Source organism: Meriones unguiculatus, chromosome 8 (assembly GCF_030254825.1).
Source record: "Meriones unguiculatus strain TT.TT164.6M chromosome 8, Bangor_MerUng_6.1, whole genome shotgun sequence".
NCBI classification, from domain to species: Eukaryota; Metazoa; Chordata; class Mammalia; order Rodentia; family Muridae; genus Meriones; species Meriones unguiculatus.
The window spans coordinates 34,242,816-34,257,151 of record NC_083356.1 but is presented as its reverse complement, the minus strand read 5'-3'; the positions used below and the strand labels follow the sequence as shown (position 1 = coordinate 34,257,151).

The 14,336-nt window shown below is 45.9% G+C and overlaps 1 protein-coding gene across 1 annotated transcript in view; it reads right to left on the bottom strand.

The window, feature by feature from the left end:
* Positions 1-11,512, bottom strand: part of Kcnq3 (potassium voltage-gated channel subfamily Q member 3) — a 329,288-nt gene extending 317,776 nt beyond the window's left edge. The window contains exon 1 of the mRNA XM_060389347.1: positions 10,390-11,512. Coding sequence (XP_060245330.1) covers positions 10,390-10,778 — 389 coding nt within the window. The 5' untranslated portion in view covers positions 10,779-11,512. The remainder of the gene's footprint in view (positions 1-10,389) is intronic.
* Between the last annotated feature and the right edge of the window lie 2,824 nt (positions 11,513-14,336).

Sequence of the window (14,336 nt, the reverse complement as noted above, 5' to 3'; positions counted from 1 at the left end):
TTTGGGAGTGTCTTGGTCACCACCGTATATGGCAGGCTATCTGGGCTAAGAGCTCTTGGAATTCTCCTGTCTCCTTCCGTCTCATTGAAGGAACTCTGGAATTTCAGACACCTGCTACCATATCTGGTTTTCCATTGGGTTCCAAGGATCCTTACTTGATCTCTCATGTTGGCACTGTGAGTGCTGTGCCCCCTGAGCCCTCTCCTCAGCCTCAAATCCATTTTTAATTAGATAAAGTCACGGTCATTCATTCAGGGAAAAGCAATTAAGCAATCAAGTGAAGTTAGAACCTTATAGACGCCTCTCCCACTTTTTAAGCCATAGCATATGGGTGTGTCTGTAAGTTAAGATGACTGTGTAAACTCAGTCCCAGGAGCCATGGAAAAGGCTCAGTGGGAAAAGCTCCTTCAAGCCAAGCCCGACTGCTTGAGTTCAAGCATCAGGACTCACAGGGTGCTAGGAGAGAGCTGACTCTTGCAAGTTTTTCTTCACATGTGCACTGATGAATGCATGCAGGCACACCCACCCCCAACTCACACCCTCACAAAATAAATGAAAAGAATGAAACTAACTCAGTCCTGGGGCACCCAGTTGTATGGTGAGGATAACTGTCTTTCAAGCACCCCTGCTCCTTAAGAAACTTGAACCAACAATAGAAGCCTTACAGAGCTCTCTCTTTCCTTCTCAATGTTAATTCCTTCCTTTACCTCAATGAAGGAAAATTCAAACCTGTGTAGTCTAACAGAAATATATCCTACTCAGGAAATAACCCATAAAGTAGAAACAATTTTGACATATCCAGTGCTTTTATTTAAGGAAATCATTCTCCCTTAGCAGATTCTGGCAAGAATGGGAAAATGGTGGCCATTCAGTGAACACTTAACTTGCTAAGACCACACACAAGGCTTTGAACTTCATGAGCCCACAGTGCATAGGTAAAGTATCTGCTTTAGGGTGGTAAGTAGTTTATTCAGTGATATTAGGCTAAAACACAACATAGCTGGGATTTAAAGCCAATATTTATCCATGCCATGTCTGCTCTGTCACTGGCGCTGTCATTGTGTCTGTGTATGTACCAAGACTGAGGATGTGCTGTGCTGTGTATTGCATTAGGCTCTGAAAAGTGGAAAATTCCAGGTTTCTAGTATACAGGGTACAAACAGCTAAAACCCATATCTTTTACCTCATCAAACAGTTTAACCCAGTTTTCACCAGGCTTTAGGTATAAAATTACACATCCCCTAACATCAGTTTTAACTCTGTTTCTTTCATGAAGCTAAGCCAGACTTTGTCTGGAAATACACAAGACTGTATGGTCCATTATAGATTACTGACTAAGCTAGCAGCAATCAGCACTGAGTGGCTAGCTACCCTAGCTCCAGACCTGATGAACAAACTCAACAGTTTATGATTTTCCCATGAATTTTTTTCCCAGACAAATAAGGTGTTCTTGGTACCAAATAAGAATAGCTCTGAATTATGAAGGGGACTATATAGTTACCTCAGCAACAGTTTAGGCAAAGGGTGGAAGTGACAGTCCCCTCAGTTCATACCCAGAAGCCTGTTATCTTCTCAACAAAATATGTGCAAACACAATCTGGAGCCAGTAATGTGGTTCGTGTTATAAACTAGTAAGATTTATCAGATTCTGAAAGTCTCACAAAGCCACTCAGAACCACAGCCCACTGGGCTTGGTCAAATATCCCTCCTGTTTTGTCTAATGAAAAGTAGCATCACAGAACCAACCTAGAAAGAGATTCTTACCCCTGAGAAGGTAGGCAGGGGCCAGGCTTCATGGTACTTGGAAAACTACTTACTGTGGCCTTTGAGAAGAGCTTTCAAAGGCTGCCTAGCCTAAGATACCTGGCAGCAAACCCACATATTTGAAGATACTTTTAATTCAGAACCTTTTTTTTCTCCTCCTGAATGATGATCCTAAATGAAAAATTAATGAAGGGAAAAATCACCACAGAAGAACCATGGCTTCCAGGCCTCCGGGCTTTCTTTATTCAAGAACCACCGAGAAACAAGCTCCATTCGTGATGCCATAGTCACGGCACAAAGGTCTTCCTTTATGAACCAAGCGCAGAGCAGCCTACCATGTACTATCTAGCACCTGCCAGATGCAGCACCTGCTACAAATGCCACGGACACCTGCCATATATTTCTGAACAATGGATTTCTCAGTCCTGCACTGGATGGAGTTTAAGGGGTCAGGCTGAGTTGAGGCACACAGTGTCCCAAGTTAGCAAAAGAATGAGTCTCAGCACTGTTTGTAACACATTGAGCAAATCCCAACACAACTCAAAAGAAGGCAACACAGTTTTTTGACTAGGGATTTCAGAGGTTTCAATCCATGGTCCCCTAAGACTTTGGGCCAGAGGTTAGTCAAGTCTGAAGACCTGGTGTCAAGAGAGGAAGCAAAGAGGGACAAGAAGAGACACCAAGAGAGATCACAAAATTGAAAGTCCTAGACTTGCTGATCTACCTCTTTCAGCAAAACCCCAACTCTTAAAGCTTCAACCACCTAAAATAGCATATGTATCTGGGGACTATGCCTTCAATGCATAAGCCTGCTGGGGACACTTCATATTCAAACCCTCAGACTCCTTTCTCCAATTGCCCTTGGATTCACTTCCAAAATCACACCTTCCCTAAAGGGGAAGTAAAAGCTCCAAGAAGTAAAAGGTGAGTCTTAGGGGATGGAGTAAGGGAAGAAAAGTCTATTTTTATCTCTCAAGCCCAGAAACACTATTCATAAAGACAGACACAGAGTTCCTGCCTGTCATATCATCATTTCAGGGGAAAAATAAAGTAGTTGGAAAGCAAACGACTAAAAGGAATTCTTTTTTAAAATTAATTTATTTTTTTATTAATTACAATTTATTCATTTTTTATCCCAGCTGTAGCCCCCTCTATCGTCCCCTCCCAATCCCACCCTTTCTCCTTTTTCTCCTCCCTCCCAATCCTACCCTTCCTCCCTCTTCTGCTCCCATTCCCCTCCCCTAGTCCACTAATAGGTGCAGACCTCCTCCCCTTGCTTCTGACCCTAGCCTATCAGGTCTCCTTAGGACTGGCTCCATTCTCTTCTTTTGTGGCCTGGTAAGGCTGCTCCCCACTCAGGGGGAGGTGATCAAAGAGCCACCCACTGAGTTCATGTCAGAGACAGTCCCTGTTCCCATTACTAGGGAACCCACTTGGAGACTGCGCTGCCATGGACTACATCTGTGTAGGGATTCTAGGTTATATTCATGCATGGTCTTTGGGTGAAGTATCAGTCTAGAAAAGATCATCCTGAGTGAGGTATCCCAAAAGCAGAAAGACACACATGGTAATACTCTCTTATAGGTGGGTATTAGAAATATAATATAGGATAAACATAATAAAATCTGTACACCTAAAGAAGTTAAGCAAGAAGGAGGATCCTAGGTAAGATGATCAATCCTCATTCAGAAAGGCAAATGGAATGGACATCTAAAAGGTATTCTTAAAAGCAGAGAGTAAGGGAGGCCTAATGGCTCAATCACTAACACTAGGCTTCTTACTATGAGCTTCATGAGCCATCACTCTCCCAAGAGCCTTTATCACTGTTTTCTTTAACCCCATAAACAATGTAGAAGACAGTTGACACTTCATCCATTTTCCAAAAGTGGAAAATGAGGTTATAAATAGGAAAATGAGACTTACTGGGGTCTACAGAAGAAATCATTAGGAGACTCAAGTCGAGAGTTTGGGTTTCCCAGTGTTCTTTGGTTCCTAGACACACCTTAGGAAAATCATCTAGGGTGTGTACTCAGGGCAAGGGAACCACCACAGAAGTATTAGGAGCTGTCCATAATGACAATAAGTCAGGCATCCTTGAAAGAAGCAGATAGGTAGAATCAATCCTTAGATGAGAACACTCCAAGTTGCCATCACTATGATCATTTTAAATGCACCAACAGGAAAATTCAGTGGGACCAGAGAGTATTTAATGGGAGAGTACTGGATTAGTGGAGGAGAGAGAGAAAAGAAGGTATTAGCTGAAGGTAGTCAACAGGAAGAGTGGTCCTCTTTAAGAAGGGGTCAAGTGGAGCCATGTACATGTGCCCAGTCACTCAGCCTGTAGCTGCCTTACTTCATTCATAAAGCAGTACAAGAACGAAGAGGCAAGTATAGCTCCGAACAATGACCCAGCTTGTTCTTGAAAGAACACATTCACAGCAAATAGAGTTTCTAAGGTACAGTGGGAGACCTTATCACACAGGACTGTACTTTGGGTGGGATTTGATTTTTCTCACAAGACAGCAGCAAAGCCAGAAGAAAGGGGCTTCAGGTAAGGAACCATCTGGAGGAGCAGCAGGTAAGGCTAGCCATAGCAGAAGACAAGTGTTCTAGTTTGCTTCTTTGTTGCTGTGATAAAACCCAAAGCAACTTGGAGAGGAAAATGTTAGTTTCATCTTACTTCTCACAGTCCATCATTGAGGGAAGTCAAATCTGTTGTTTTTGTTTGTTTCCTTTTAACTGGTACCACCAAGAGAAAAAAAAATGTCTGTAACTGATTCATGTAGGATGAACTAAAGTACAATGTGGGGGCTGGGGAGATTAAGGAACAGGGATAAAAATGATTTCCCATTAAAACAGAACTCGGGATTCTAAGTTTTTTTGGATAAGATTTCACCCCAGATGTCCAAGAAGACAAACATAAAGAAATGAACTTAAGCCCCAGTGACAAGTTGACAAAAACGTCCTCACCTTGCCAACTCTTCTGGCACAACCCTGGCTCCAGAAAACCAGATCCGGACATCTGCGAGTAGATGCCTGCTCTTGGTGTCATGGTGACTAAATCAGTAAGTGGGTTACCCTGACATCGAGCAGATGGCAGTGCAGCCCAGGATGTGGCAGCATCAACCACAGAAATGAAATGAAGATGTGGTGTTGCTAATATCCTAGCTAGCTACTTTAAAATGTGACTATGCTCTTCTGGATTCCCAATGATCTATTCTGACTCTTGATAAAGGAGGAGAAATAAAGGGGAAAAAAGGTGTTGGGGGGCACAAGTCCTGAGATCTTGAACAGGAGAAAGCCAACACCAGAGCCAACAGAAGCAAACACCAAGATACTCTGTAAGTTAAATGCATAAGAAATTATTCATTACCCACAGATTGCATCGTAGAACCAACCATGTTCTTAGGTTATTAGACAATTCATTCTTTGAAGAAAACATTACAAATTTGTCTAATACATCTGTGATTAAATGAGAAGTCTCAGTTCACAAGGCTACAAATTCACAGTATGGTCAGAAGGTCTGGTGTTGAAACTTCATTACCCATGTGATGGTATCAAGAGGTGGAACCCTTAAGAAATGATGACATCATAAAAGCTCTTCCCCTTGTTAGCAAAATTCTCACCCTTATAAAAGAAGCTTCATGTGTTTAGTCCTTTTATCCTTCCACCTTCTGACAGTGAGAGCACAGTGTTCCCTCCATGGTGGACACTTCAAGACATCAACTTGGAAGCAGAAATCAAATTTTCACCTAGGTAGGAAACTTCCAGCCATTAGGATTCCAAGAATTATGCTCTTTTCCTTATAAGCTTCCCAAGCTATGGTGTTCCAAGACTCTGTCTTCAGAGAGAAAAACCTCCAACTCATCTCCACCCATAGGCATGAGGTCTGACGCTTGTGGAGGGCTTGGTTTAAGCAGCCTTGAAACAAGCAAGTAAGTTCACCAAGTTGCAGAATCTCTTGTATCATGTGTCTACAATCAGAGGACAAAGCCTGATGCCAAGAATGGTAGTATGGTCCATGGAGAGGATGCAGTAATCTAAGAAAACCTGTTCTATTTAGCCAAAGATTTTCATCTTGGACTTGAAAGACACCTTTTTGTGGACATTACCTGTAATTAACACATGTTTGGATGCCAACAAACATGGCAAACTAAACAGGGAAAAGCCCATGAGCAGTCAACCCAACACAAATAACAATGGGCAAGTGAGCAAAGCAGGAGAGATGGTTCCCTAAGGAAGAGCACGTAGATTGGTAATCCAGTACCTCGTGGTGAGTTCTGGAAACATACATATATGTGACATTATACGGACTAGACAGGTTATATTTAGGAATACATGTGTATATCCAAATACACATATGTATACAATAATTGATGGAAAAGAGGTAATGGATTCAAAGGAGAGCAGGGAGGGGTATATGGAAGAGTTTGAAAGAAGGAAAGGGAAAGGAGAAACATTGTGATTATAAAACAATCTTAAAAATAAATAAAAACAAAAAATACTATGGGCTGTTGAATCTATCACCTTACCTAGCTCCTTCATGCAATCCAAATAGCTTGAAAAAAATGTCCTAAAGCTTGGAGGAAGGAAAGGAGATCAAGAAATAAAGAGAAAAATAAAGTGCAATTGTTATAAAGTAGATTGCATGTGGATTTCATGAGGTTCAAAAAATGGTGGGTTAAACATGATCAAGAGGAGACACAAAAGAGAAGTGTTGAGTGCCAAAATTGTAAATGTAGGCGTTTTCCATCAACCCCTAGGTAAACTCTCCAGGCTAAGGCCACCAGTCATTCTCTTTCCTTTTATGGAACAGACTGGGTCAGTGGATCTAAGCAACCAGCCTTGCCTGCCAGATGCCTCAAGCCACCCTCCCTTAGAAAACAGCAGCAGGTGTTTCTCCAGATCCTTTCCCTTTGGTTTGCTAACAGGTGGCAAGGGACAATACCCAGCTGGCTGCAAAGACACGGCCAGGGCAACAGGATGGCTTCAGAGTGCCAAGCCAGCACGAATGCCAAGAGGAGGCCAGCATCTCTCTACTGACATGCTCAGGACAGTGACAGCATCAAGTATGTGTGACTTCTAAGTAGACCCTAGTCAAAACCAACTGAATATAGGGTACCTAATGTTGCTTTATTCTATTCATAGCTGCTAGTTTAAGCCTGGAAACCATTCTTCAATGGGGCAGTACCACCACCCTCAGCTTCCAGGTCATTCCCGCTTAACTCCTGCAAATTCCCATATGCCAACTAGGAACCCAGTCTGTATTCTGTAATATCAAAGCTTTCCTTAGACAAATACAGAGCTATTCTCAGATTTTCCTGAAGCCAAGAAAGAGTCCCTTCTTGTCCACCCCTCCCCAAAGCTCAACATTCCCAAGGACTATTCTCAGTAAAACCCTGGGGTTGCTGACTCTGGCTGCTTATGGCTGTTGCTGTTATAACAGCGAAGAAGCTATTACAGCAAAGTCTTGATTAGCTAGAATCCTGAGAGAATTCTGCCACGCATCCACACAGCAAATGCTTACTAAGTACCTACCATGGGTTCTACAGCCTCCCGGGGATTAAGAATGTTAAAAAAGAAAAAGAAAAAAAAAAAAAAGCAGCCCCTCCCCCAACTCTCAAGCAGAAGAGCAAACACATCAGCTCAAAGCAGTACACAAAATTTGATGGCCGGAGAAGATATAGGGAATAACTTCCAGCTCAGCCAGATAGGAGTCTGGGAAAAGGTTCCTGGAGATGGTGAAACCAGCTCCGTGTCAAGGTGAAGGTGACTAGCTAGGAGGAAGCAGAGGGTGAGCCTTTAAGGCATAGAAAGCAGGGTGGGAGAGATGATTGATTTCCATATTTCCTCTAGTTTATATTTAGGACAGAGGAGAGAAAGAAACCTCACTTCCCAGGCCTGGTTAATTTACAAAAGGAAGAGAGCACACTGGACTGTGAGCTCATGATCAACCTAATTTCTTGGTCCCCTTGGTTCCTTCCTGCTATTAGCCACAGCCCAGCACAGGATAATGGTCACTTCGAAGTCTGAATTTTAAGCCCTCGAAAAATCCTGAATCATCAATGAAGATTCAGCTGTGCTCCCTTGCCCAGGCTCCTCCTGAGCTTGAGGAAGGATGAAAAATGCATCCGCTTAGTAAGCTTGTCTAAGTCCTAGGAGCCCAAATCCAGCCCAAGAGGAGCTTTCCAATAAAGTACCCTATTTATCAGAAGCCACAAACCCCAGCCCCACCTTAGCCCACCTCACATTTTCCTAACAACTGGCTCCTGTGTTCTGAGTAGATTCCGGTTTGATTTCTTAATTGAGCTAGAAAAACAGATTACAAAGAGTCTTGTGTTACCAATAGGCACAGGCACCCAGTAATGCTCAGCAAAATACCCCAAGGGTTAGAACTGGGATCTGAGCTCAGCAACAAAGCCAGGTGTGATCTTTAGAAACATTAGCCCTGCAGTCTTTGACAACTGATTTTATCTCTTGCAGTTGTCAAATTTTCAGCCACGCAGCATAAATTACAACCATTACCTCATTATGGTCATGTGAGAATTAAGCAACATTTGTATATATCTGATACTTTTAATAGTCTTAAGCTTTCCTGGGTCCTCTCTGGGAAACTCAGGCTATATAGGTTTGGCACTTACAAACCTGTTTCTAAGAGATGTACAATTCTACACTAAAATAACATTATAGCATGTACTATAATGTTATTATAACATTATACACTCTGTTATTATAACATTTACTATAATACCTTGTACTATAACATTATAGTATCTATAATAGGCTTTAGCTAGTCTCTCTGCAGACTGGGCAAGGGATGGCTTCAGGTGCCAGCTAGGAAAGGTGGGAGAAGAAAGAAGGAATATCAAGTTTCAATAGAACTCCAGGTTCCAAAGTCATTAAATACGCATTATACACCACTTTGTGAAAAGGGACATGGGACTACACTCACATAGCTTGTTGAGCCTTTAAAAAAGACATATACCCTAGCATTTATTTCATTTCAATTTATTTCATTTCTATTTGAACACAGTGCTAGAGACCAAAGAATGGATGCAAGTTTAACCTTGTTCTCCAGGAAAAAAAAAAAAAAATTATGTCCAGCTTTTCGCCAGACACTTCCCAGCAGCTGCAAATACACAGAGATCAAAGGCTTGACCAACCCAAATCCAAGTCCCTGGTAAGGTGCCTCATCCTTCTTCCTGCTGCTTCCTGAATTTCCAAGGATTTTCTCAAGGCATTTGGAACCTGGAAGAAACCTGTTGCACAAATCTGAGGTCCTGTGTGGACGCCCCACCTGGTGGCCAAACCAGGAAAAGCCTTTTCAACCTTACATGACAGGCAGGTACTTAGCAAACAGGAGACATTTCCTGACCTCTTCCCTCTTTTTCTGTCAAGGGTCAAATGGAAGGAAACTAACTGCCTTAAATAGGAAGGTCAAGGTCATAGCCAATTTCCTGCCCAAACCCTGACAGCAACACAGCTCCCAAAGCCAAAGCTAGGAAGCAGCTGGTAGCAAGAAGTGCCCAGTCACACCCCAGGTGTTGTGGCAATCCGGATTCCAGTCCTAGGTGGGGAGTCCCTCTGCTAGCATCCTCTTTTCTTCCTTAAGAACGGGTGTCATTTCCATCCTTGGAGTCGGTACATCTAGAGTTCCATTTTCCTTCTGGCCTTGCATTTACCTCCTGGACTAGCACGGAGATTATTTTTAAAGGAGTCCCTGGGGACAAACTTCCCACCGGGACTCTAAGGAGTAGAGTCCTTGGTCCAGGCAAGCCAATAGATGGGCAATAGTTGAAGCTACGGAGATAGCAGAACCTAAACTATGGGATGTCGAACCCAAACCATAAGGATGTTCCAGCGTTACGTGGCCTCACCCCACCTCTGGCTCTGCTAAACCCCAACCATTGGACTAAGCTTGGAAATCCCACCCCTCTCCTAGTCTCCTATTCCTTCCTCTAAAAGAACACAAAGACCTGCATACATTTTGGCCCGTCCAAAACCCCAGTCTTTTTTGACACCGGCATTGAGCCCTAGGAAGGGTAGCATACTCATGTAACACACTCGTACACACACATACACACACACACCACTATGGACGGTGTGCTCCACTACTGTCCTCAACTCTGGGGTTTATCATCTAAATAGAGCGGAGACTGCAAGAGAAGCAAGCTATACAACCCAAAAGAACCGGTGCTTGTGAGAGCACTGGTTTGGTCCTGCTCAATGGTTACATTTATTAGAAAAAAAAAAAAAAAATATATATATATATATATATATATATATATATATATATATCATGCAATTCTTTTAAGCTTCCGTGTCAACATCCCAGAAGGTACCATACACGCGCACTTGCGCGCACTCGCCAATCCAAATCTCCAAGTCAGCTCTGGAACCGCGTTTAGTTCACTTAAGCCCTGATTTCATAGCACTAGGAACTGTTCTCAGTCACACCGCAGAGTACCATAAGCTTAGGCCAGACTGGTGTCCCTCCACCCCTAATCCAAGCCGGAGAGCGCTTCCGAGTGGCCAAAGCCACAGACACTTCCTCAGCTCCAGCCCTGGCCCCGAACCCTGAGGTGCACCGCCGCCTACGGGCGCCCCGAGCGGCCGGGTACTCACACGAGCGCGTGGTAGAGCAGCGCCCAGCCCCGCGGTCTCTCCAGGGCGTCGTAGATCAAAGTTTGGATGCGCCTGTACTTGGCGTTGTTCCTCTTGACTGGGCGGCTGAGGGGGGTCTTTGCCAGGAGCCCGATGCCCTGCGGGGTCCTCCGCTGCCCCTCTTCGCGGCCACCGCCCTCCAACAGCAGGGTCCCGTCTTTGTCGGCTCCGGCTCCAAGCGCCAAGGTGACTTGCTCCACATCTCCTGGCGCCAGCCCCACTTTCCGCTCCTCGTCTCCTGCCACCGCCGAGTCCCCTCCGGCTGGGTTAGCGGCCCCGCCGCCTCCGCCGCCCCCTTCGCCGCCGCCGCCGCCGGCCGCCCCCGCCGCCCTGCGAGCCTTGAGCCCCATCTGCCTCGCCCCCACCGGGCGCTTCGCCTTCTCCGCTGCTGCTCCGGGAAGAAGGAGCGCTTGGGGTGCGTGGATGAGGCGGCGGCAGAGGCTGCAAGCCCGGGAACTCCAATGCCATGATCCGCGCGCCCCTCCCCGCCCACCCTCCCCCCCAAAAGCAGGCAAAGGCGGGCCTCCCGGGGGGCAGGGGAGGTCGGATGTGGAGTCAGGGGGTCACATCCCGGGCGGGTCCGCCGCGGGACCCGGAGGGGCGCGGAGAGCCGGGGTCCGCGGGGAGCCCGGCGAGGGCGCGCGGGGCTGGCGCGGTGGCGCTAGGGCGCGCGGTGGTGGGAGCCTGGCACTGAAGCTCCCGGGAGGTGGCGGCGGCGGCGACGGCACCCGGGCCAGCGAGCCCGAGACAGCATCGCAGTTTATTTACAAGCCCTGTGCCAGCCGCCCTCCCGCCTGCCCGCCTGGCACACGCGCCGCCGCCTCCTCCCTCCTCCCCGCTCCCGCCCGCGCCCAGCCCGCCTCTACAGCCTTAGACCCGCTGCAGCGGCAGTAGCGGCGGCAGAGGCAGGCGCGCCCGGGCGGAGCGCTCACCACCCGCAGCGCTCTCTGGTTCCCTCCCTCCTTCGCAGGGGTGGGGCTCCATCGTCCCGCCCCTTGGTTGCGGGAGGCCCCGGAGGCGCCCCGCCTCTCCCCGCAGCCCCCTACCCAAGCCAGCCTTGAGGACTAGCATCACTGGCGCGGAGGCCTCTGCTGCTGCTCCTGCTGGGTCGTGAATGCTGCAGCGATGACGCAGGAGCTCCCCAAACCCTGTGGGCGTTGGGGTTTCCCCTGGGCAGGAGGAGAAAAATAAAAAGAGGGTGGGCAGAGTCTGTGGCTGCAGCTTTATGTTCAATCTCCACAATCCACTCCTCGCCTTATCTTTGGAGGTAAAAAATCCAAGTTGCTGGGTTAGGCAAGCACACACCTCACCCACTGGCTCAGTGAGGGCAATGTTCCTGTTCAGGGCTCGTGGGGTTATGGCTTCCGGTAGTTTGGGGGTAGCCCCTTGTACGCGTAGGTGGACAGAGAGCTGAGAAATGCGTGGGAGCACCAAACTCGGCATCCTAATTTCTGCTTGGCTCCTAACTCCTGCTGCAAGCTAGCCAGTCATGCCCTCTGACCCCGTTAAGATACTTCAGGGAAAACACTGAACCCAAAGCAGTGAGTTGGTCCTGCGACAGGGTTCTTCTCTCTAACCAATATTTGAAGCCCTTGCGCTCTTAAAACTTGACTGGCAGATAGAAGGCCAGAATGAAAGCAAGTGTGAGCCAAGTTATTTCTAGTGTGGAAACGAAATCACAGGAGCCATGGATTCTGTGATTTAGGGAGATGGTCCTGGAAGGCCCCACTAAGGAGGTGACCTTTTAAGGTGAGATACAAGCGGCAAGGTGGAAACAACTATGACAATGTCTGGAAGAGCCCTCTAGACAACAGCGTGGAAGAAAAACATGGCGCAGATTTGCGGACGGCAGAGGAAGCAAACTGGTCAGTCACTGGCACCACGGACAGAACGTAGGCGCCCATCACCCACCACGGACAGGTTAGGGAAGCCCTCTTGCTGCTCTAGGGTTTCTGCCCAGTCTCCCCTCATGACTGTCAGGTAGGGTTATGAGGATAAAATGGCTGTGAAAAGGTTGGGAGTCCAGCCTTAGTCACAGGGAAAAAAAAAAGCAGACATATGCTTGGGAAAGTTGAATGAGCAGGACCAAAGAGAAGCTGAAGGGTTGGGGCAAGTGTACTGTGGAGAAGAGAGGTCAGAGGACAGGGAAGGGAGGGGCTTCCAGAAGGTTATTAGAAAGATGGAAGTGTTAACTGTGTCGTATTGCCACAGCAGTAAATTGCTTGTTGTAAATAAAATAAAATACTTTTCCCAGAAGCTGACTGTAGTATGATGTAGAATGAGAATGACAATGACACAGAAAATTGGAAGACTCGAGGCCATCCTCAAGAGATTGGAGACATGTGCCTGAAACAGCCTTTGTGACCTGAACTTTGTTCAGAGCAGGGTAGCCCTGGCCCCTTCACAAGTAGATTAATGATCCACAATGAGATGAAGCATAGAAACAAGTCAGACCATATTCTGAAGAGAAAAGATTAAAGGAAAAGGGGTTGTCTGAGGTAGAACCCCCACCCAACACACACACCAGCATAGACACCGGCATGCTTCAGCCTTCCTCTGAGATCCTGCCCACTCATCCCTCACCAGAAAAATATGTGACTATGCTGTAGAGAGAGGTTGAGGGTATCTCCCAGGGGGCTATGTGTTGAAATTTGATCCCCATTGTGAAGTATTCGAAGAGCAGAAAATTAAGTTAATCAGCTTCTGGTGTTTGGGATGCAAACAGGATTAGAAAGGACAACAGAATGGGGCCATCATAACTGAATCCTGGTAGCTTTGTGAGAAGAGAGAGATAAAAACCAGAACACAGAAATAATACATATTTCCTTGCTGTGAGCTGCCCTGTGGCACTTCAGGTCTTATCGCTTAAGAAGACTCAAGATCCAGGCTCTTGTCTCTGGACAAAATCATAGCCCAAACAAGCCCCTTTTCTTTGTGTGTCACCCAGCCTCCAGTAGTTCATAATAGTATCTTTTCTGAACCAATTCAATGCCAAACACCTACAAAACAATCTTCCCTTATAGAAAAGTACCTTTTTGAAAATTGCCCTTCCTCCTCAATTCCTTCCTGTTTTATTTATGCATTCATTTCTATTTGCCACTATCTAAAAGCTATCATGTGTCTATTTTTGTTTACTTATTTCCTGTTGTTTTGTTGTTATGCTTTGAATTTTGTGTGTCTTCCACAGATCCATGCATCGAGTGCCTGGCCCTCATTTCGTGGCTCTTAGGACATTTAGAAGGTTTAGGAGAGGGTGAGACCTACCTGAAAGAAGTAAATCCCTGGGGATGGAGCCTCTTGAAGCCTTTCATCCATCACTCGTTCCTATACTTCTCTGTGCCTCTACCACCACATCTCCTGTTACCATGTTATTCTGCCCAGACACATGGACCAAGCAACTATGACTTGAGCCCTCTAAAATAAAGAGTTAAATGACAGCTTTCCTCCCTTGAGTTATTTATCAGATATTTTTGTCACAGTGATGAGAAAAGTGGCTAATATGCTCACTAAGCAAGATCAAGACCTAAGCATGTATCCCAGTCCTAGAAGTGGCTATGTCCCAGGATAACAGCATCATTCTCAAACCCTAAGTAAGTGATGGGAAAATGAATAGTGTCAAGGTCCTGGGATAGTCTCTTCATTCTCAAATGAAACATTTAGTAAGTGATTGGTAAAGGAACAGTGTCAACCTACCAGCACATAGCCACCATATGTTTTTATGTGAAAATTTTATTTTAGTTTTTTTTTTAATTGGGAAAGTCTTCATGCTTAGTATGTTTTAGTAATTTCAAATTAAAACTAGTGTATGGTATTGATTGTCCACTTGACTCATCTGGGAAGAGAGGACCTTAATGGAGGAATGTCTGCCAATGGGTTGGCCTGTAGGCATATCTTTGGGCATTCTTGGG